The following is a 24,552-nucleotide window of genomic DNA, read 5'->3' as shown; positions in this document are numbered from 1 at the left end:
ATAGTGGGTTCCAATTATCTTGTGGTTTCTGCAACAGATTTAAATTAACCTTTCACATAGAGTCATCGCACTAAGTCTAAGAACTCTTAAGAGTTAAATTCAGTCACCAGACACGGCAGTGATTTTCAATATGTAACCTGTTAACTGTGACAGTGAGTAGCACTGGAACTGTCTAGTCACTGGAGTGGGGAAAAAATATCATCTTCCTTCTCAACTCTTGTGATATTTACAGTAAATCGATTAAAAGCTGACTAGGCTTTAGCCCTCATGTAATTGCAAACAGATAATCATAAATCAGAGAGTTGATCCTGGTGAGATGTCCCTTTCGCTTCCCCAAGATAAATGTTTAGTATTTTAATGTTTAGTATTTTAATGTTTAATCCTGAAGGAAAGCTTGACATAATCACCTGATTTTTGTCATGCTTTGACATGCCAAGTGATAAATTCGTGACACAGAGTGATCATTGCATGAGCTGTGACACATCTGTATTGCTGCTAGTGGTATGGTAGGAACAATATGAGAACGATTCATTCCAGGCAGCTTTATTCTGCAAATAGTCTTCAAAAAGTATTTGGTGTTGTCTGGTGGAATGTTGATTCTAGAATGACTGTGTTTGAAAGGTAAATTCAGTGCTTTCATGTGGGAGTATCTTGGGTAGGTCTGAAGGAACAGTGTTACTACTCTGCCAGTTACTTGTGAAACTCTTACTGGAATAGTGTAGGTCTGTGGTACCTATTTACTATCAATGGAATTTTTAATATAAGCCAAATTTACAGTATTAAATATTATCTTGTGTATTCTGATCTTTAAGAAGTTTAAAGAGTTTACTAAGGAATGGAAGCCTTTTATAATGACTGTTTCCATGGTGTGGTGAAATGCTTGTGCCCTTGTAGAACAAAAGCAAACATGAGGGTGGAGGAGCTTTCTCTGAGAACTGGTCTGGCAAAGACGGTGTGTGACTGTCAAACTGTGAGCAGTGAAAGTGTAAGGGGAAGCATGTGAAGGTAGAATGAAGCCCTAGACAGTGTTTGGATAAAGATGGTGCGCAGCTCTGAAGAGAGGTTGAGCGAGCTATTTATTGTAGAGAATGTCAAGAACAGGAAGGTGGTCATCATTTCTAGGGTTTTTTCCTCTTTTTATGCCTGGAGTCTGGAAGAAGACAACCTTTATGGTCATTGTAAATAAATACATTGCTGCCAAAACCTGACCTTGTTGTTGGTTTCACCTCCTAGCAGGGAGAACTTACCAGATTCCAAGTTTTGGAGAATGGCTTAAATCCAAGAGGCTCAGGGGTTCTTTTGGGTTTTGTTTCCGTGGAAGCCCATGCAGTAGGTCTAGCAGGTTGTTTGGATGTTGGGTGGAACTTCTGATCAAAGGAAAGCCTTCAGGCCTTGTGTGATCACATTCTCCTGATGCAGTTTCAATCTGGACCTTGATTTCTCTTGATAACTCTTGGGTTACACTGAACAGACTGTTGGCTGGTCTGCGGAGAAGCTTTCTCACACTGTGCTGTTGGATTTGTTTTACTTGTTTGAGGCATCTTGATATTAATCAGGGCATGGATTTGAACGTGGGGTTTCTGTAACCTGTCCTGCCTGCTGGGTTACTGTGAAAGGATCCACACAAAGATTTTGGGCACTGTGTTTTCACAAAAAATACCAGTCTCTGGGATAATTCCAAGGTCAAATCAAGCACTTGTTTCTCATACTTCAGGCGGAGCTGTCACTGTCCTCACTTAGGTACTAGTTTTTAAGCAGGAATAAAAGCGTTCTCCAACAGCTCTCAAGAAGGGATAGTGCTACAAGATAATGATTGCACCATAGCTGGAGAGCAGGCATGTGGCATAACTCCCTAAGTGCCTAAAGATATTAGTTGTAATCCTCTTACTCAGCCATGTGATACCAACTACTGGGATAAGTCATTAATCAGAATATTAGTTTTATTTATGTCATAAAGACTTGTTAACTCCAGCAATGTCCTGGGGAAAGTGCTGCTGAGGAATCAAAAGAAGGAATAAAAGAAGCTATCAAGTTTCATTCTGTATCCATCTCTATAAAATGCAGGCCTTAAAACTCAGGGTAGTATGCCAGGATGTAACTGGCAACTTTAATTGTAGGGTTAGTATAAATAGCATAGATAACTCTTTTATATTTGCTTGTATTGCTACTCACAATACAGTCCCAGCCCCTGAAAAAAATAAGAGTAAATTTGAGTGTTGATAAATACCAATTGACTAATGATAAACATTAATTATTGTCTCCTTTAAATACTAGAGACAAAATAGATGAAACCATTGGTTAGGGCGGGGGTGATTTGGTATCAGAAGCAAATTACTAGAGACGGAAATCCTCCTTCACCATGTGTATGTGAAAAGTACCAATTTTCTTTTTAGTGCAGCGAATTTAATATTTATCTGCTGTGATTTTGAAAGGAAATTTCTAACATTCTGAACAAGAACTATTTTAGTGCCTTCCCAGTGCTTTGAATTCGAACCTTTGGAAGGGTTTTGTTTTAATAAATACAAGATGAAGCGTGTTTCTCTGCACCCTCTGAGGCTGATGAGTAATCAAATGAACAGGAGCACTTCATCAGGCTGGCATTTTATAGTACGTTCATTTTATTTCTGCCTTACGTTATCATTCTGCTGAAGGAACCATGATGTAGGAGGCCAGGACAGAGCTGTCCTGACTCATTTTTCTCCTTGATAGTAAAAGAAAATGAATTGGCTTCTTTTTAGAAACAAATACCTGAAGTACACTTACTGAGAATAGGTGTACTGAGGGTGGAGATATGTTGAAAGGATATCCTTGTGTGACTGCAAGTATCCTTGAATATTTCCTGCTATATAGATGGGGATCTATCTGGTCCATTCTAAAAGTGTAAACGATTGAAATGGCAATTGTTGCTCTTCAGCAGTATTTATTTAAGTCATGCTGTTTGTCAGGGGTGGATTAGCATCGTCTACAAAGAGTTTCTGTGGCAGGAAGTCATCTGAGCTTGCCCTACAACATCTTTCCCGAGTTGCCTGTGTTGGACCTCTACACCTGAAGGTAGTTTGAGTCATTTGCAGAGGATTATACTAAACGTAGGTACTCTCTGAAGGCTGTAAATGTGTGCAATATATAAGCCCTTCTTCCTGCCAGAGGAAGACAGCATCTTCCTGCCTGTAGGAGTTAATTGCTTTTCTTGCACTAATGCCAAAGTTTTTGGCTTTCTGCAAAAGAGGCACTGTCTGAAATCCCACAGGATAGTGTTTCAGTTGAATGGATTGGGGTGAAGGTTGGCAGAAGGGGAGAGGAGGAAAAAGCTATAATGTTTGACATGGACTGGAATGCTTCTGGTGGGAAGAGCTGTTTGAAGAAGATTCTATTTTGGCCGTGGTTATAGTATTGTGTTACTTATCTCCTTTAGCCTGTCCTGGGTAAACGTCCCAAATTAGAAGAAGAATATCTGGATCTTTGTCACATGTTCTAGTATTGATTAGATACTCCATTAAAAAACCGAAACCCACATAATTCTGTTGTCCCTGAATGGTTAACCATGTGGTCAGTTCCTGTGCTTTTGTATATTAAATACCTATCCTCAGCTCGGAATTGGAACAATTTAGCATAGTTATTGAAACTGGAGCTGTAGACATGATTTCCTGTACAAATCTCAATCTCCTTGATTATTTCACATGTCCTTTGTATTTGATTTCTAGTTCATATAGACCTTGTTCCCATGAGGCTGATACATTTCTGGAATTGGATATATATTTCTTTTCTAAAAAGTAATAATATAATCAAACCAGCTGTGTTTGCATCTTGTGTTTTCTTTCAGAACCAAAGAGAGTATGTATCATGCACTGACTTATGCCACCATATTGGAAATGCAAGCTATGATGACATTTGATCCTCAGGACATACTGAATGCAGGGAACACAATGAAGGAAGCTCAAGCTACTTGTCAAAAGTAAGTGTGGAGCAAGTCACTCAGTAAATGAGCCCTTCATGGGAAAGTTTTGAAAGGCATACAGGTTAAAAAAGGACATATAATCTATAGACATCATAGGAAAACTGAAGTTGGAAGGGACATCAGGAGGTCATGTAGTCCAGCTGCCTGCTCAAAGGAGGGTCAGTTATGAGGTCACACCACATAACTTTGGGTTTTGAGCAGTCTGGTCTTGAAAGCTTCAGTTTACTGCAGTATTTCTTGTCAATTAGGTTTTTGGTCTGTCTGTAGCCCTGATTCTCCAGTGTCTGGAAGTTATCTCCATTTACAGACACTGCAAAGTCTTCCCATTTGGTGATGGTAGTACTGTAGCTGGTTGTCTCGGAGTCAGCCGTGCTCCCACTTCTGTACACACATGCACACATACAAAAGAAATTGAAAGTCCCCTTATCCCCTTTGTCCATCAAGACAGATTTCCACACATGAAGGGTGAAAGACAGATCCCAAGACCATGTTGACTATGTTCTGTGTGGAATGAGCTGAAGTTTGTGTATGTGGTTAGATGGCAGAGGGTTGGTGAGCGCTAGAGGTATGTTAGTGACTGTATGGTGGCCAGCTAAAAGATACTGTGCTCTGTTGTTGATGCTTTCTATTCAGCATGACCAAATTCAATTTTCTGCAGATTTAGGAAGAAATCTACAGTAGCTGATTCTATCAACAACCTTGTGCATAAACAAAGCCTTGAACACTTTACTGAAGGTAACATTATCTCTAATATGTGTTTCACTCCCTTTTTTTCCCCCTCTTTTTCTCTTTTCTTTCTGCACTTTGAACTGTGTAAAATTGTTACCCAATGTGTGCAGATTACGAGCTCACTGGCAAATGGCTGATTTGGCAGTTGCTGGATCAGTGTTTGACAATTGCTGTGTCGCCGTATCCAAACTCACTGACTGATTTAGTTGATTGCTGCCTTAGCATCTCCAAAAATTACTGGGTAAAGAAATACCTAGAAAGAAGTACTGAAATGCCTAGAAAGGTTCTAGATCCAGGAACTCCTGGAAAGCACCAGAGAAATTCCTCCAAAGGTTCTGTAACTGTGCGTTGTTTCTGTTTGGAGTTACTTCAGTAGGGTAGACCTGAAACACTACAGCAAATTTGGGAAGATTTTTCTGTTTCAACTTTGTGATCTTCCTCTATTAATGGGCTAAGTGGTTTTTCATTACTATTTATGTGACTGATTTGTTTTCTTTCCCCCTCCATGTGACACTAGAGGAAATCCATGCAGAAATTTGCTATGCTGAATGTTTACTTCAGAGAGCAGCACTCACATTCCTCCAGGTATGGATTCCTGCGTGGCTCGTTGGGGAAGAAGAAAGTACACACCATAAAGGTTTCTTCTCTTAAAATGAAGGAAATGGTAGAAGAGCATAGTTTTACCTAATGGTGTAAGACTCTTTAAACAGGATTAAATCTGGAATTTATCTGGTGATGAGATAGTAGAATGCTTTTGTTACACAGTACTGCCTGCCTTTGAAAGAAGGGGAGCTCTACCTCCTTGAATTTCATCTGTCTGAACAAACGAAGCTGGATTTGTTTGCCGGTTCAACATTAGCAGTACTTACTTGGGCTCCAGCTTGCAATTTAAATTGTTAATCATAGGTGAAGTAACTGATTTTTCTTCTTGATGTGACTGTATTTGCTATATGACAGAGGATGTCTTCATCTGTGCAGAGGGCATATTCACAAAGGTCATATTCACAAAGGGCTTCTGGTTCTTGGCTCAAAGATGCTGATAGATAATGAAATCCAGGTGGTGATTTTGTAGTGTTTGGGAGCTGCCAGATGGGCTCTGATTGAGATTGCTTATGAACCATGTAACCTTTTTCAGCGACCTGCCATGTCCCTCCACTAGAACCTATTGCTTCATAGCAAAACCAGGAATCAGAGTAGCTTCTCCTGAAGATTTTTAGAGTGGTGATGATGGTGACTTTATGGTAGGATGCTGCACTTTGAAATGGCCAACGTGTAGCTACCTATTTCAATATTCCTTTGGGGTAAGTAGTCTTTAGCCCTGCAGACAGTTTAGGACAGCTATGGAAGCAAGGCTTTTCAGAGCTTCTCCATTGTGCCAGTAAAGAATTGAATGCTTTAATGCAGTGTGTCTTGGCTTTAAGCACTATATTCACAGGTATCTGCTTTTAAAAATGTGTATAGATATATGAGAGATTTAAGAGTAAGAAAATAATTTCTTGTCCTTTTCTGCATAAAGAACGTCTGTCTGTTTGCTTCCTCTTCTATTCTGTGATTCATTTTTCATGAACAGGTTTTAAAAATTAAACAAAGGCACTTGGTTCCAACAGCTATTGAAGTAGGGTAGTTTTGGTGCTTAACAAAAATGACCAAATCCAGTTGAAAACGCAGAAAAAGTACTCTAAGGATTTTTCAAGGGTTGAACTGTTCTCGCATCGGTTATCTCTGTTGTTGGTCTAATGAGTGTTCTGTATTTAAACATTTTAAAGCCATCTTGTTTCTTCTTTCCATTTTCCACTCAAAGGAAAACATAACTAAACCTTTAGATATGGTTCATATGCTGTACACCCCACCCCAGTTGCTAATTAAATACTGACTTTTGCTTGTGATTGGGATTCAAGTCTCTCGGGATCTATCATCATGAATTACATGTTCATTTATGGCGCATAGTTTCTGTCCTCAACTATCACTCTCAATAACGTTGCCAAAGGATGGCTGTAAGGGACACAGGTAGTGTTGCAGGCTCTAGGGGTAAGCCCCTGCCCTTCAGTTCAGGCCATTAGGCTTCCTATGGTAGTTTGTAAAAAGCAAGTCTGGAAGAAGTTGTGGCTTTGGTTGGATTGAGTTATCTTCCTTACAGGCAGATGGAAAGCACTTTGAGGCAGGTTCTGTCTCTTTGTTTACATGTCAATGAGTACAACTGGGCCCTGCTTCTTTAACAATAGCAGTAAAACAACCAAATGTTCATCTTATCTATGCTATTTTCTCCACAGTGCTTTATACAGCCTCTTAAAATACCATCACAAAAACCATCTGCTAGAACACATGTAGTCTTCCTATCCCAAAGCAATAGCAGATATCAGATGAAACCAGAATGACAGATTATATTTGATGAGTGAGGCAAGAAACTGCCACCAAAAAGTTACAAGACTGAAGAACTCTCTCTTTGGAGTACAGCTGTAAACTAATGGTCCCCCAGACACGCTTTGCTGTAAATTCTCAGTTCATTATAGTTTGTAATTAACATGTTACCATGCTAGTGTGGATCTCATAGATACCTGAATATTCAGCCCAGAAAGAGCATATTCAGCATAACTTTACTTTCCCTGCTTCCTTTTCATGATGTAAAACTATATTGTGTAGACTCCTGAGGACAGGCTGTTATTTGTGGTGAGCCAGGAAATGTTCAGACCTCAACTGTGCTGAAGGACAAATGAGAGAAAGCTATTTTTGAAAGAGCCACAAATTCATGTACCTTGGGTGCCATTCGTTAGCTTAGTCCCTGCATCCATTAATGCAAACTCAGAAGGTCCAAATGTCACAAGGAGCTAAACTGATCACAGAAGGCATCAAAATAAATTGTGTGTGTCTGAACAGAATAAAAAGTAATATAGAAAGGAAATCCTAAATCCCTGTATTGTTTCTCAGAGACTTGCATGATCTGTGTCATGATGGTTATATTCAAGGCAAATGCCCATCTAAAGAAGATAAAAGCCCTTTATAATGCTTACAAATTCATGTTGCAAATGTGTTTCCATTCTAACAGGATGAAAATATGGTGAGCTTCATAAAAGGAGGCATTAAAGTCCGAAACAGTTACCAAACATACAGGTAAGTCAGAGTGACGATGCGATGAAGTGTACTCTTTCAGTATGAAGTGTTGCTGGTCAAATTGTCCAGTTCACAAATGATTGCTGTTGTATTTATGGCAGCCTGTATTATGGGCCTCATGTCCATAGAGTTTCTCAGCCCAAACTCCTCCTTTGCATAACAAAGGACATTGATCTTATGGTTGATTTGGATTGTAAAAATAGTGGTCCCTAACTCTGTTAACTCCCAAGCTTTGCCTACTTCAAGCAAATCCTTGAAACTATGTCAAAAAATGACTGTTCTAAATGATGTAGTGAGGTCTCACAGTCATTAGGCATATGAAATGGCATTTCTTTATTGTTCCAGCTGCAGCTTTTTGGAACATTCAAAACCAGTAGCTGAAGCACAAGTAATTCCATAATAAATGCATGAAACTAAAACAAAATGAAGAGACAATAAACTGAAGTATAAACGGCTTCAAACAAAGATTAAACAAATTTACAGGAAATAGGTTTATGGGGGCTAGTTACCATACTAAAACAGATGCAGTCTCCCTGGGTCATGAAGTCCCTGAACAGTCAATTCCTAGATGATGTTTTTCCAAACATATGCCATGCCAGTGAGTGAATTATTTGCTTAACTGGACTTTTAATCTGGTTAAGTATGGCAGTTGTTCTCCTCTAAAGGTGCATGCTATTGAAAATGATAAGCAGGGTTGCTTATCTGAACTCACAACATGCCTATTACTCAGTGTCTACAAGCCAAAAACATGTACTTAAGCAGATTTCTTTTCATCCAGGAAACTGGAGAGAGCCACTTTCAACATGTGCAAAAGGTTTTGAAGTGCAGTAGTAAATCCTAAAAATTACATTAAACTGGGAAGCACACTCAGTTGTGCCTCAGTAAATTAAGACCAGCTCTAGCATATGTAAAAACAAAGTGTTATAAATCTAGTAGTTCTTAGGTGGTCTTCTTCAAAAGAATGCTAATAGCAACTTGCTTTGTACTAAAACATGTATTTAAACAAAGGGGAAGTTTGTATGTGAGGTTGGCAGTGACAATGGTTGAACTGTACCTTTGATGTGGGAAGAAAGAAAAGACAGGAGGAGTAAATGTTGCAAAGATACAATTTTTAACACTTTAAAACCCCTTTTCAGGGAGGAGGGGTAACCATACACTGTAAAAAAAGATGGAATGAGATAGAACAGTAATTCAGATTAAAACATTTGCTTGTTGTTGGTGAATACAAAGTACAAGAAAACTTTCACAGTGGTACAGACTTATATGAATAATATAAAGAAGTGAAGGCAAAATATGCATCATGTTTTGTTGTATTTTAGGGCTTGGATTTTAGTCTCAGCCACAAAAAGTCACATGTCTAGCAGGTACAAAAGAGCATCCAGTCCAGGTTCTCCAGAAGTACGCTGAAAGGGAGAGAGATGACAGTGTCCATGTTTGTGTGGGTTGAAGGCAGCTCTAAATGCAGGTCCATTGTAAAGACTGCAATTACAATGAGTAGTGCTTTATCTGCTGGCAACAACCAGTAGAGAAAAACACGACAGCCTGAATGCAAATATGTGGCTGCCATTAAACAAGTTTTTTTTTCCTTCTCCTAATAATAAAATAAACTAAAACAATAATGTGAAAAACATAGCTATAGAAAGCTTGGAGACAAAACAGGTTCAAATCCAGCTGGATTACACAGGGAAATAAAGGGACACTACAAAGTTGAGATCTAGGAAAGTAAGAAAAATAAGTGAAAAGTAATTTCCAATATACCTGCTCATTTAAAACTATTTCTTACAATCGTATTCTCCTATATATAATAAAATGTTCTTTTCAAACAACATGTGAAAAAGGGGAATACCTTCAGGGATTAGTGAAATTCAGATTAAATTGGCTAATTTAAATTTAACTCTCCTGCACTGCCCCATCATCTCTTTTCATATTAGTAAAGGTTTGTGTTGCTCCCACCAGCCATTCTTGGCACGTTTTCAGGCAGAAATGTGATTGCAAATTGACTATGTCTGTTTGACAGAAGTTAATCTCCAGGACTTCATGTTTTTGGATTGGTAGTAATGTGACAGAAATGATTTGTTGATAGATCCAACAAAATGTTTGTTCACTTGGGTGACATGACAAATGGACCTTTTTTGAACTACGCAGTAGTTCAAGGTAATTGGGTGACTTTCGTTCTGAATTGTAATCCATCGTTTTATTTACTGACTGTGTAACAGAATCTTATGCATCTGCAGGGAGCTGGACAGTCTCATACAGTCTCCACACTATGTCAAAGGAGAGAACCACCTTCATTTTGAGGGAGGTGTAAAACTTGGAGTTGGAGCATTTAATCTGGTACGTACCAAGAGTTCTTCTCTTGAGCTGAAGTCCTGCAACCTTCTGACAATGATCCTTAACACCTAAGAAGCTCCAGGAACATCAGTGTTACTAATTATATGGTTGAATTAGGTATGTGCTCTGACACAGGATCCTAGTCTCTGGTCTAAGAAGGTCAGACAGTAATGCACTTTAGAAATAGACTGCTACCTGCAGTGTGGGCAACACTGCTTTGTGTGTGCAGACCCACTTCCTATGGGGAGATGATCAACAGAGAAATTATCGTATCTAACAGGGGCTAAGGGCATGTTCTTTGAGAACATAGCTGAGTGCCTGAGCCCACCTTCCAGTACGGGTGTTCATTAGCCAAGTGACCAATTCTTTGAGGTGCTTGGAGGGGAAGGTGTTATAGTCTGATGAGAAGGAACACAACAGGATGGGGGCTAGGAGAAGCCTTGCTCAGAAGCAGCAGTTGCCTGTGCTTATTCACTGCTTAACTGGCACTTGGGAAGCAACCAGGGAGTTGGCTGTTAGCAGGGCACTTGGTGGGACAGTATTTCCAAAACATCCAAGTACTAGAGTTACTAAGCATGTGCTGTGCAAATGTATTCCTCTCTCCAAGCAGTCTTGGAGACACAGGATTCCTATATTAAACAGGTATTTTCCTTTCAGTTGTATGTAAAAGATGTTAGGTGTACACATTTACCCAGAAAACTGTCAGACATATAAAGATATTTTTAGTAGTTTCAGTGTTTGGAAAAGTTGTAGGAGGCAGAAAGTCTATTACTGCATAACTGTTGCATTTCTTTCTATAGACATTGTCCATGTTTCCCGCACGGATTCTGAGGTTACTGGAGTTTGTTGGGTTTTCTGGGAACAAGGTAAATGTGAACTAAACATTGGTACATTCGTCTCACTCTTAAATTAGAAGCTGAGACAGGAGCTTCTCTCTTCTTCCTCATATTAGCTCAGTAGAGGAAAAAAATCAAATAGTTCTACATGTCAGTTACAAAAACAAACCAAGTAAAGCAAAATACTCTCCTAGAAATGTAAGAGCAGTTCATGTACCAGCAGAGTTCTGAGAACACTTTGCTGAACCCTCACTTATCTTATTACTGCAGATGAAAATTGTCCCTCTGATTGAATTTGTGTTGCTTTCTTTTGGCCCTGGGATTTCTTCTATAGCTATGAGTGGGCTGATATTTGTGTTGATGAGTCAGCTCCTGTTCCAATTTTTTAATAACTCACTGAAGCATGACCTACATTATCATAAATTTAAGCAAAACCCTGCTGCCTGCACACCATAAAAAAAGGAGTATTTTAAACATGTTGATCAAGCTCATTGATGGTCATTTATTTTAACATCCTAAAAAAGGTCTTTCTTCATTTACCATTGGTGAGTCAGATGCCTAAAGCCAAAAGTAGAATTGCAGTTGCAATCCTTTAGAGTGGTGATTTTCAAAAGCTTGCAAGAAGCTGTCCCCTGCAGTAGAGACAGGAGTCTAGAAGGTGAAAGAAACAGTGACAGAGGAGGAGAGGGAAAGTTTGTGAGTCATGTGCTACACCCCATCCAGAAGAAAGGAGTTTAGAATACGTCAGTATTTGATCTTTCAATCTTTTGCATTAAATGCTCATGGTGAGCATCAGATTGTGCAAGAGACAAAAGAGCCATGGTTGGTGCCTTGAGCTGTTTACAGTTTACCTGAGAGAGCTGCAGAGCACTAGAAGACAGCTTGCTTTTGGTGTGGGTCATGTGTTTGTCAAAACTGGATTTAAAATTGCATTGTGGTATCTTCCACAACACCAGTCTGCCTTGGAGCCAGCAGATTTGCCCTTAGGGACTCTTCTTGTCTCTCACACATATCGTGTCTGATAGTAAATGAGGACATGCCCAAAACTTCATTACTCCCAAAGCCATTTGTAGGCACTGTGGACAACATGATCAACTTAACAGCAGTCTGGAGTCTCAAAATAGTAGGTGTGGATAAGATCAAGAAAGTATAAAAGTAGCCTGAGGCCATGATTGTTCCCTTCCAGTCCAACAAGTGTCAGCTGTGCTTGTCTCTCTGTTCAAGCTCCTCTCCCATGTTATCACTGGTCAAAATACGGGCTTATTTGTGTTTAATGGCACAGGACCTGCATTTGGGCATTCAGGTTCAATGCAGTTTTGCCCAATTTTGTGAGAAGTCTTTTGTGGGCAGAGGTTTGTCTTACACACCATCAGGTACGCTGTGCCGGGGAGGCTGGCCTTCCTCACTCACTGGGCAGTAAGTGGGGCACGTGTTCCATCTGGACTTTTTGTGTTTTATAATAACTAACTTCTGATGTGAGATCAGAAGAGTCCTTGCACTGTCTTCCATGTAAGTACTGAACTGTTCTTACTGCCTCTTCTGCCAGGTCTCAGGCTAAATATTTACACTTGTTCTTACTTTATAGACAGTTACAAATACTGAGCTGCTAAACTCTTAAAAAAAGTTTGACATGAGCAATTTGTCAGGGGGTCAGATGGCAGCATGATCTCAGGGGAAGGCAGGAAAGCTCTCAGATAGAACCAATGTCTTTCAAATCATACTGTTTGATGTGGGAGGACGCTTTTCCCAAAGCAGCCGAGCTGAAGAGTATTTTTGATATGTCAATTTGTAATACATGAATTCCAGTTTCCCACTAAGCATCTTTTTGAATTGCATTTTGGTCTCTTCTCCAAATTTTAAATGAAGATTAAATCTGGGTTCAGACTTAAACAGGGGAAGTTCAGGTTGGATATAAGGAAGAAATTCTTTACTGTGAGGGTGCTGAGGTGCTGGAACGGTTTGCCCAGAGAAGTGGTAAATGCTTCATCCCTGGCAGTGTTCAAGGCCAGGTTGGACAGAGCCTTGGGTGACATGGTCTAATGTGAGGTGTCCCTGCGCATGGCAGGGGGGTTGGAACAGGTCCCTTCCAACCCCTTACTATTCTGTGATTCTAAAATGATACGTTCAAATGCCCTGTCTACCAATTTAATTAGTAGTATCCATCTTCCTTGCTAAGCCTGCGGTAAAATGATCAGGTCATGGGGCATGAACGATGACCTTGCTTTGCTTTCCTTGTCAGGTTGCCTAATTAAAAGAGAGTGATTTCAAAGTATCATTAAAGAGCATTCACTTCAGAAAAGTAGATGGATTTTAGTCAGTGACAGCTGAAATAAATATGAACCAGTATTGACATTGTCTGATAATGTGGTTTCAAGCATCCTCCTTGTTTGTCCTGCATTCACTGTGGGGAATCCCCACTGCTCATATGGGGAGTCCTGAATGACAGAGCATTGGATGTCTTGGGATGAGGATCAAATTAGTGAGATACCAATGTAACATAGAGTAGTGGCAGTCTTGGGAATTAAGAGATGGTTATGAGCAACTTGCAAAGAAAGGTGAGAATTGGCATACTGGATCACTTTCATCTCTTAAAAAGTGTCATTGCTTCCTGCTCTGTGTTATACCTTATGCCCTTCAGAGTAACTTAGGTTTTCTGTGAAAACAAAACCTAAATGTGTTGATGTCATTTACATATTTTGGAGAAATTGCGAGAACTTGCTGCCTTGACATCTGTTTTATATTGCAGCAGTATGCCCTGTAATAGACTTCGTTTGGAAGCTCCTTCCTGGTGTTCTGGGTTTGCTCATATCACCTGTGGCATAGGTGTGGGAGATATTTATGGGTTATTTATGGTTAGAAGGTGTGTCCTAACAATTAAATATAATATACTCACCTAGTGACTGGCACCAGTGAGTGTAGTTTGCGTTCAGAGTTCCTCCTCAGGCTCAAGTAGTAGCTGACTGAGATTTGTTTCCGAGATCCCTGTTTGATCCCCAGTGAGTATTACATGAGGGTATTGCCCAACTCACGACACCTCTCTTAGCTGATGAGGTTTGCTGGCTAATCTCCCTATGGAGAAAGAGTAGGTGCTTGAAAAGGTGGTTCATGTCTGACCTTAGGCTTCTGTGCTGAATTGTTCCTTGGAGGAGAACCTCTGAGCCCACAACCACAGAGGGAACCTAGGGAGGCCAGCTGGCTGAGCACGGTATCTAAAACATTTCACCCAGCAACACCATCATCTCACTTTCCTGGGGATCTCATCATAACAGAACCAGTTTGCAAGAGTTTTTTTGAGGAAAAGCAGTTTTGTTGTTGCAGCCTTTTCTACACACAGTTGTGTAGTACTAACTGCAACACCTTCTAGCTTTCTTTTTTTCAGACTGATTATGTTGTTACTTTAATATAGAAAGTTTTGGGTATTCAAGTGGCAGAGTGAAAAGTAAGCATTCTTTGATACCTGTACTGGACAAAACAGCATTATGGACATACCACAGAGCAAACTAATTTGCTCGCCGAGTTTCCCATACCTGTGCAACTACTCAGCTTGAGAATTTAGGGTCAAGTATGCCAGATTTGCATCCTTCTGATGAATGGGCAGTGTTCTTAATCCATTTTCTTCAGTTACTGCTTTCCAGGATGCAGTCCCGTGCAAGGAGGGTGTGGGTTGCGTTCCTTGTTCATACAGATGATAACTCTGTGTTTGCCTGTATTAAAATACATTTTTGAGACTAAAATACATGAGATCAACTCAACAAATTAAGTTATTCCATATGACTATAAACATTTGTTTCTGTATCATTCTTAGTGCTATTCACAGCCGTGATCAGCATTCTTTTTATGTGTGTTTTTATATTATATGGAAGATAATGACTGTAAACACTGTAAAGACTAGTAGTGATGTCAGTAAAGGCTCAGTGAGATATCCAGCCTGAAGATTTTTCACTTTGAAGAAATCTACTTTGGAATTTTTTGCTGCCAAAATTCATTCCACAGAACGTTTTGTCTTCTACCTTGCAGGGCCGTAGTGCTGGGCTTAAAAATCCACATATTTGTGGTTTCCATCTTGGCAGTTTAAAGAAGTTGAATATATTGAATACATCCTATTTTGTTACTTACCTGTATCAATCAAACTTTTGCTCTCAGCAGAAACTGCAGTTGGCTTTATTTTGCTGAGTGCTTGATTTCCATTATGCCATTGATTTTCAGTAGTGATTTTACTAACTTCTAATTTCTTCTGATGTGACATGCAAGTCAGTACTTTCATTATGTTGTCTTGACTAGATGTTACATTGATTGACCTGCAAATATATGTGTTAACGTACCTTTCCCTGTAGCAGTAATTAGTGGAATAAACTGAGACTTTAACAAAACCCCACCGAATAACCAAATGTATGTGAAAACACTGAACCACACTAGTTCAGTGAAAAAGTACATGTATGGTGAAAATTAGAATAAATTTGGTAGAATTTAGAAATTAGAATAAAACTGGTGGAAGAATGGGGTAGTGTGACACCCCTCTGTTGTCAAGGACAAACAAAAGATGAAAATCTGTGTTGAGATGATGCTCTGAGTGCTGTCTCTGATACCTTCCACGGTGGCTCTGATAGGCATCCCTCAGGGTCCCTATTTATAGTGTAGCTAGTTTGAAAGGATGTCCTTATAGACACATACATCGTGTTCCAGTAACTTTCCATTGCAGTCATAGTGTAAATGTGAAACAGAGTTTTCCCCAGCACTCGGGATGTTTCACTGTGCATATTTACTAGTAGGCAGATCTCATGTTTAATACATTTGCATACTTATATTCTTGCTGTTGGTATCATGGAACCAGTTCTAGAATGGGCTGCTAAATGCTGTGGCCTCAGGAGCTTGGATCCTTAAAGTTGGTTATCCATCATGCTCTCCTTGCGTATGAATACACTGTATACTTGATTGCTTCAGTTCTTCCCAAAGGGAACAGAAAGTTCTTCTTTTCATCATATTTTTTCCACTGGTACTAGTGGGCCAAAATCATTGCAAAGCTCCTTTTGTTCTTGGCGTGCTTAAAAACCTCCTTTTGCTCTGTCATCTTTTGTCCTGCTGGTTGCAGATTTTATTTCTTGTCTTGATATCTGTAACTTGCTTCTGCAGTGAGCAACAGCAAACATGGGTAGGCTGCACGATGGCGATACGTGTTATTTGCCTTGCATTTCAAAACTCTGTGGTTTTCGTTTCTGGAATGCTGTTTAGCAGCACTTGGATGGTGGTGATAAGTTGTCTGACATTCTCTTACGTTAACCATGTCGTGCATCCCAAGGTGCTGCCCTGCCATCAGGTGTTTTCCATGCTAAGCAGTAACTGTTAGGTAACTTCGTATGTGTGTTTTTATCTTTGATCACTGTGTTAGCAATGTATGTCAGTGCATTTGGGGATTTTGAGTGAGCGATTTCTAGTTGGCATCGCAGAAGTTAAATTAGCAAAACACAGCTTTGGTTCTTTTCCAATACTCTGTCCTCCTCCCCTCTGTTTGCACAGGAGCATGGTCTGCTGCAGCTTCAAGAAGGAGCATCATCATACAGCTTTAGGTCGGTGCTGTGTACCATGCTGTTGCTTTGCTATCATACTTTCATGACCTTTGTGTTAGGTAAGATTGTTTATCATAATTCTTGGATTTGATTAGTTCTTGTGGGACACAAAGGGAAAAAAAGTGATTCCATCACCTCTTTGGTGGTGAATTGTTCATGACCAGATTAAATATAATTCATTTGTGGGTAGTTTTACAGTAGTGATTATAATTGAAGAAAGTGTCTTAATCTTAAAGATGGAGGTTTGTTTAACACATAAGAAGGGGACAATGGGGATAGCAAAAGAAATTGAGAACATTAAACCTATCTTCAGTAGTCAGGTGCTTTACTGGGGAGGTTAAAATAATGGCTGTGATAACTTCCCAAATACTTTATTCATGTTTATGTTGCCCCTAACTTTTTGGGGAGGTGATAGCTTCCCACTGAGACATATCTCCCTGTTATCTCCTGCTAAAGGATTCTGCAAAATATATTTGTCTATGCATAAGTGAGTTTTCAAGTCATTAAGCACAATGTTGTTCAGGTCTTTCTGCTTGCTGGCTTTAGTGCACCGACAACCTGTATTTGTCCCTTACTTATCGAGAGAGGACTTCCATATTGGCCAGATGAGGATGGCTAATCAGTACCTTGCATTCTTGTTTGTTTGTTTTCCTTACTATTTTTTATCACTTGCATTTTTATGCATTCTAGGGACAGGAAAAGGAAATGTAGAGGAGGCAGAAAGACTGCTTAAGCCTTACTTGGCACGCTATCCAAAGGTAAAATGAATCATCGTTTCATTTAGTATGACCGTTGAATGTGTTTTTGCCAGACAACAAAGATCTAGACTGTGTGGTCAGCTTCAAAACTGTTGTAGAATACTTGTATTTTTATTATTATTTATTACAGGGAGCCATATTCCTGTTTTTTGCAGGCAGGATAGAAACACTGAAGGGTAATATTGATGCGGTAAGTAAGCCTTTTGCTCTTGGGAAAGTCAGTTTAAAAAGCTTTAGAAAAACTCCTCCAGGAACAGTGTTTCCTTTTTGGCTAATGCTTCCTGTGGCTTTTGCCTATAGTTAATAGACTATGAATTACAGCTATTTCGACTGCCTTGTTTGACCAGCTGGTTTTGCTACCCTTCTCAGTTTCAAGTGATAATCTAGTCCACTAGTATTAATGGCACAGTTTTCTCACCGTCTTTCCTATTCTGAATCAAGTTGTGCCATTAATAACATCCAGTGATAATCCTTTGCCTTCAGTCTGCTTGGAGAGTCATACAAGCCTTGAAAGAATAAGGGAGATGAAGAAGGCATGTCCAAAAAATTCTGAGATAGAGTATCAGCTGGTATGCAGTGTGGTAGCTTGAAAATCTTTGGAGCTGCAACAATAAATGTCAGCTGAGAATCTGTCCTCTGGCTTTAGTTTCCTAATTTCCATACACAAAACCATTAATTTTGCCTATGCTTAAAACTTAATACAACTTCCAGGAATGGGGAGCTTTGTGCCAGGGGTAGACTTGCTAACACCAGGGTGACTGTAGAGGCAAGAATCTCTTGTGTGAAGCCAACAGATGTGATTTTGGGGAATACTGGACTTCTACTAATTTGGAAGTTGCAAGAGCTGTGCTGGCAGATCATGGAGCCCCAATGTCTATTACAGCCCTGGTGTATGTGCATTTACACATGATTAAAGCAGTGTTTGGAAATCTCTCTGTTCAGGCAGTTAACAGGTATGAGGAGTGTTGTGAGGCTCAGCAATACTGGAAGCAGTTTCATCACATGTGTTACTGGGAGCTCATGTGGTGCTTCACCTACAAGCGCCAGTGGAAGATGGCTTTCTTCTATGCAGACCTGCTGAGCAAAGAAAACACTTGGTCAAAGGTAAGTTAAGTGAAACAGGAGGACGGAAGGCCCTGTAGTATCTATTAGCTTTCGATCAGGTTGAGTTGAGGTTTTGTAACTTTGAAGCTTTTACAGCTTTGAAGGTAAAGATTGTAAAACAAAACCTGGTCTGCTGTGGCTCTTACAGAACAATGTGAATTGCAACCATTCAGATCTGACCAGACTGTGGGCAAACAGAAATCTTTTGGGTGTGACTTGTAGATGAAGAACAGCTTGTTAAAGATGTTCTGCTGTGTACTGAGTGTGTCATCAACACATTGCAATTAGTGGTACAAGTTGCCATTTCTTTCACTGCATTATGGAAATAAGGTCTGTAGGTGATGAGCGAGACTTGCCATGTGATGGTGCCTCCAGGAGAATAAATGTAATTAGAAGAGGTGCCTTGCCTTGTGTATCTGAAAGAGAGAAGCTCTTCCATCCAGAACCTTCCATCCTCTTTTGGCTTCCCCTGAGCCCCAGGGAAGTCTGTCAGAAGGGAGTACGTCTGGCTGGGGGTCTGTGTGGTCAGTTGGCTGTTTCTTCTTAATGTGGTCAGACTGTGTGTAGGGAGGGTATCTCTGTTTTTTCTACTATACATTGTACGTGTTGGCTAAGTGGAACCAAACCAAAACCAACATAAGGTCCAAGTAGACAGGTGAGAGCAACTCTCTCAGTACTCCCCCTTGGGTGAAAACTGCAGCATGGACTCCCTGTGCCCCTTGGGATTCCAACAACATGCTCAGCTGGGTGCATTAGTCCGAATAGCTGCCATGAACTCCCACAGCCAGAGATGCACCACCTGGCTTAAAAGTGTTAACATCCTGAAATGCTGTGGGACTGATACGAGCATGTGTCCTTTTAAACTGTGTGTAAAGTTTTATTCTGTATTGCAAGGGCCTTAGAGAAGATGCTTCCTATTCATATGTAATCTACAGTGCAACATGATAGTAGCAAACTAGTGAGCTAAATGAAAGATGGTCGTGTATATACGCTGTTAGATTCCAATGTAAATAAATAATCACATCTTAGAATATTCCAGAAAACTCCTGAATTTTATGGTTACTGTAGACTCCTTAAACAGTAATTGAGAACTCACCAACTGTTATTCTCTACTGTTGTGAGAGTTTAACTTCTCTGCTGCTGAATGTGTGTATTCCGTGGTTGCCGAATGTATGATTGCTCGGAAATCCCTATGAAGTCAGTACTTCTCATAAGTAAGGAAATCATGAAACCCTTTGTAGGATCATTCTATGAATGTTGTTGCCCTTGACATCCCCGACCAGATTTAATTTTATCAGGGCTTTAGCTTTCCTAGCCTGATCCCTGGCTGCTTGGACAATTTCTCTGTACTCATCCCAAGCTACGGGTCCTTGCTTCCACGCTCTGTGGGCTTCCTGTTTGTGCTGGAGTTTGTTCAGGAGCTCCTTGTTCATCCACAAAGGCATCATGGCATTTTTGCCCAACTTCCTCTTTGCTGGGATGAGTACTCCTGAGCTTGGAGGGGGTGATCCTTGAATATTAGCCAGCTTTCTTGGGCCCCTCTTGCCTCCAGGGCTTTATTCCATGGTACCCTACTAAGCAGATCCCTCAAGGGGCCAGTCTGCTCTCCTGAAGAGTAGTGACTGTTTTCTAGAACCTAATATTTGAGATATGCTGCCAGGTTGTGATTGGACACACAAACTGTATGCCATTATTTTTTATTCTGAGCATGACCTTTTCTTAAGTTTTCTGGCACATATTCCTGAGAATAGCAAAAATTCACTTTTTACAAGCGTGACATTTGTTCGTGGAATGTGGACATAAACTATAAGCTGGTACAAAGTAAACAGAAATGTACATGATAAAACCCAACAACCCTATACTTACACTTACCTGCTTAAAATTTTCTAAGATCCCATCTGTGAGCAGAAACAGCAGCTTCTTCCTCTTTGTTGCTGTTTTGTGCTTTGTATCAAGAATGGTGATGCTGTAAATTCATTTTTGTGTATATTCTTGATTGCATTTGCAGGCTACTTATATTTACATGAAAGCTGCTTATCTCAGTATGTTTGGTCCAGATGACTGCAGCCCTTTTGGAGACAGTGAAGTTGAATTATTTAGGTAAAATTTGCTAACTCCCACTTACAGAAGTTTCCTATCTCTTCATGTCACATCGATGGGGCAAGAGAGGCAAAATTATTCATTGTGTAGTTTGGAAGATCTGCCAAATAGCATTGGATTGGTAAGGAATTGCAGCATGAAACATGCCCTTAGACTGAAGTGGACCCTGAGTTCAGACAACAGCTTTCTCCTCAGCTGGAAAAGCTTTAGTGATAGGAATTAGGTCTGTCAGCCATACAGTGGCTGCTGCTGTTGCAAGTAATATTCACATTCTTTCTCAGTTGTTTCCTTTAATCAAAATGGCATGTAGGATATGAAAGCATTCTATGGATTGTGCTACAAGATGTGTGCCTCCTTGATGGAGACATCAGTAGAACTTGATTCTTGGGTTTTGAATCTGAGAGGAATACGAAGTAGTTAAATGTGCAAGTGAGCATAAGCATTATGAACACAGTGAGTTAACCTGATCGTAAGTTCTGGTCAAAATTGCCTAAACCTTGCTGGGGCAAAGAAAATTGATTACTTTGGGGTTTACAATTTTTCTGTAAAATCTGAATATCACTTTTTTTGTGTGCTTGTAATATACTGATACTTGTTCAGGTTTTCCACATATAATCATTGCAAGCAGGTTTCACTGGATTTTGGAACCATTAAAAAGTGTGAAGAGGTTTGCTCTTTGGGAGCATGGGAGGAACACTGGCAAAAGCTAGCTTGCCTCTTTCTTAGTCTGTGAAGAGAGATGGGCCCTTTATTAGCTAAGTGCACCATCTAATTTATTCTTTGGGTGGGGAAGAGTCCCTCTTCCTCATGTTTGATTAAAGAGGAAGCCTAGAGATATTTGTGCCCTGCGTAAAGACAGCTTTTGTGAAGATGTGTTGCTCAGCTTCTCCAGAGGTGCAGGAGCTTTTTTAGTTTCTTTTGGTTTGATTTTTTAAGTTTGAATGTTTTTTTTTCCCAGAGGTTCTCAGAGGAAAAATCCCTTAAGTTTTCCTTCAACTTTTCAGGATTGTTCCCAGTTTGAAACTGAAAATTGCAGGGAAATCTCTGCCTACAGAGAAGTTTGCAATTCGCAAAGCTCGACGATACCTTTCTTCAAACCCCATTCCTCTGCCTGTTCCACCTTTGGTAAGTTAGAAATAGCCTCCCCTTTTCCAGCCTTATTAACATCTGTTTAATTTATGGAAATAAACCCAAGATAATTAGAATAGTATCTTTCCATGTTTCTAAGGTAAAACCTCTGCAGGAGACTGGAATGTTCCCAAAGCAAAGCCAAATGAATGCGAGGAATGCTGTAAAACTGGGGCATGCACCAGCCACAGGGAACTAAGCCAGTTGTTTGTGACACGTAAATGTGTTGCATGTGTAGCTCATTATTCCAGCCATAGACTAGCATGCTCCTAGCAGCTTGCTTTTGATTCCCTTTTGAGGAACTTTGCCCTGGGTCTCTTCTGTCACGTGTCAGTTACTGAGGCTGCTAAAAGAAGACTTTAAGGTACAAGTTACAGGGGAAGGAGGGGGAGTCAAGGAAACAATGCAAGAATTGGGCACTGCATATAAGCATCTATTTAATGTGCCCCTGAATGTTTGCAGTTTGGTGCTTTCCAGAGCAACTCACGGGTGCCAAGATGAAACAACCAAATCCTTCAGCCACTCCAGCAGTTTGCAATGGTTTTCTGCCTTTTTTTTTCACCTGTGACCAGATGACAACAGCTGCATTAAGGCACCCATTGTTTCACTTATAATGAGTTACAAAATCTGTCTGCAAAGAACACATAAAAGAACATAAAAGGAGGTTTGCCAAGTGCAGTGGTGTTAACGTTGCAGTGCTTTGAGCTGTTGTGTTTGAGAAACAGATGGGTGATTAGTAAATACTCCTTAAGAAAATGCCTGAACAAGAAAGAGTCTCTTGGAGACACCAGTGAGTAGTCATTTCTCAGCCCACCAGCTGGGAATGTGACAGGGTGCTGCTTGAAGAAATAGAGTTGTTACTGCAGAGTGTGGGTGTTCACTAGGGGCCACTTCTCACTAAGCCTTGGGACTGAAATGAGAGAAATAATTAGGTTACCTTGATTTGCCTTTCAGGTTTCAGAGATTGCAGAGTCCAAAGCGTACACACCCGAGGTTTGGCTGGGCTATTCCAGTGGGATTTTAGGAGAACAGGTGTCTGTACTAAGCTCTCTTTGGAGCAGCCGGGCGCTGCGTCCCTTGCTTCTGCTGCAGTTGCATTTCTGAGGCAGCAGATGCCGCAGCCCAACAGTTAAAAGCACTCTGCAGATGGGGCATTGGGTGCAGAATCTCATCTCTAGCGGTTTTCTTTTTCACTGTGAAAGGGCTCGCTGAGAGGAGCAAGTGCTCAAGCAACTCTTAGCTCGGAGATTAAGCCTACAGTAAATGTAGTTTGAGTACTTCCATTTCAAAGCCATGTTAACGAGTCTGCACTAGATACAGCAGGTTCGGCACAGCTTTTCCAATTGATAGAGACCAGATGGTGAGAGCAACAGTGACTGGGGTTAACGTGCTGTTTCATCTAGTCCAGTCTGACAGGTTTTTGTACTGTAATTCCAGAATTCAGTTCTTTCTGTGCAGAAATTTCTATTGGAAAGCTTTAAATTATCCAATACAGACGAGGTTATATAAATAAGTAGAATAAATAACTTGTCCTGAGGACCAGTCTGTTTCCTTCTTTAACTCCATGAATGCTAGTGGCAATGTGCACGTTTGGTCTGGTGATGTAATCTTAAGAGAGAACCCCAGTAACAAATAGGAATTAAACCTATTTGTTAAAACCTAAGTTTTTAATAACATTTACTCTAAGAACAGATGAATAAGAAAGGAGTTACTTTCTGTGGGAACATCAAACAAATCTGAGGAATTTAAAGGATTTATAGTTGAGCTCTAAAATTCGGTTGGTTTCTTTGAAGCTTGGCTTAAAGGTTTGGGGGGTTGGTTTTCTTTCTGTTCTGTTTTGCTTTATTGTTCTGAGATTTCAGATATTTTCTATCGAAGCAATACATTGTAGTTAGTTATCACTGCTCTGGTTAGGATAGAACTGAAAACCAAGAGGAGACCTTTATCAAGGGATGGTTAGCTATGTGCCATGAATGTTGTAAGTGTGTCTTGCTGGTACTTGTGACATTGTGTTTGTATTCTGTTCAAGCAATCCTTGCATTGTCTGTAGGAAAGTGTTCTTCAGTCTTCTTCCAGGGCTAATTTGTTCTGAAATCCAGTGCAACAAGTTTTCAATTGCAGTGAAAATATGTTTTGACAAATTGACTCTTTATTTAAGGAATCTGTAACTTTTTCTTCATGCAGGGATAAACTAAAGTATTTGATGACTGCATTTATCCAGTACTGTAACTAATGATGCTGTCATTTCTCCCTGTCCCTAGGAAATGATGTATATCTGGAATGGCTATGCTGTAATTGGAAAATGTCCCAACTTAACAGAAGGCATGTTAGGGACTTTAATTGAAGCAGAAGAAGCATTGGCAAGAAGTTCAGGTAATCAGTGGTAGGGTTTAAGCAGGTATTTCAGAGTGCAATAGCTGAAGATATTATCTGTAAGTAGAGACAAACTCATTAGTAGTTAATTTGATTACAGGAGGAACATAGATAATGAAAACCATAAACTGTTTATGCAGATAGTAATAATTTTCCTTTTTAATGTAGCAATAACTTACAATAGTAGCAAGTGTTTTTCCATCCACAGATGTGTATTAGGAATAGTTTGACATGTATAAAAGGACTGTTTATTTTGCTAGATCAAAATCAGCGTATGCATTGACTTGATTACAGTTGTGAAGCTTTGTTATCCTTAGATACTGTATTATTATTATACAGTTATTAAGGATAAATAGCAGATGAGTTGGTCTTCTGTTTTAAAAGTGCTGTTGATTTATGATGTGACCTTGGGCTGAGTGGTATTTGTGTATCAACAGTATGCTATAGAAACCTGGCACATCAGGGTTGAGCTTCCTTTGCGCTGTGAATGAGTGTAAGATAGTATTGAACTGGAACAGGCTCTGCTACCACATCTTCTGTCAGTCTGTTAATTAGGCATCCATGAG

At 40.0% G+C, this 24,552-nt stretch overlaps 1 protein-coding gene across 1 annotated transcript in view; it reads left to right on the top strand.

Moving 5' to 3' along the window:
* The window catches only part of TTC39A (tetratricopeptide repeat domain 39A), a 34,479-nt gene that overhangs the window by 4,277 nt on the left and 5,650 nt on the right, over positions 1–24,552 (top strand). Inside the window, exons 3-15 of the mRNA XM_010012491.1 lie at positions 3,821–3,952; positions 4,614–4,690; positions 5,202–5,269; positions 7,728–7,792; positions 10,027–10,126; positions 10,924–10,989; positions 16,474–16,582; positions 17,214–17,281; positions 17,412–17,471; positions 18,224–18,385; positions 20,394–20,485; positions 21,490–21,610; positions 23,875–23,986. Of these exons, the coding sequence (XP_010010793.1) occupies positions 3,821–3,952; positions 4,614–4,690; positions 5,202–5,269; positions 7,728–7,792; positions 10,027–10,126; positions 10,924–10,989; positions 16,474–16,582; positions 17,214–17,281; positions 17,412–17,471; positions 18,224–18,385; positions 20,394–20,485; positions 21,490–21,610; positions 23,875–23,986 (1,232 nt within the window). The remainder of the gene's footprint in view (positions 1–3,820; positions 3,953–4,613; positions 4,691–5,201; positions 5,270–7,727; positions 7,793–10,026; positions 10,127–10,923; positions 10,990–16,473; positions 16,583–17,213; positions 17,282–17,411; positions 17,472–18,223; positions 18,386–20,393; positions 20,486–21,489; positions 21,611–23,874; positions 23,987–24,552) is intronic.

This window comes from Nestor notabilis, unplaced genomic scaffold (assembly GCF_000696875.1).
Source record: "Nestor notabilis isolate BGI_N333 unplaced genomic scaffold, ASM69687v1 scaffold7054, whole genome shotgun sequence".
Taxonomy (NCBI): domain Eukaryota; kingdom Metazoa; phylum Chordata; class Aves; order Psittaciformes; family Psittacidae; genus Nestor; species Nestor notabilis.
Note: the sequence above shows the minus strand (reverse complement) of the source record. Positions and strands in the feature narration are given on the sequence as shown.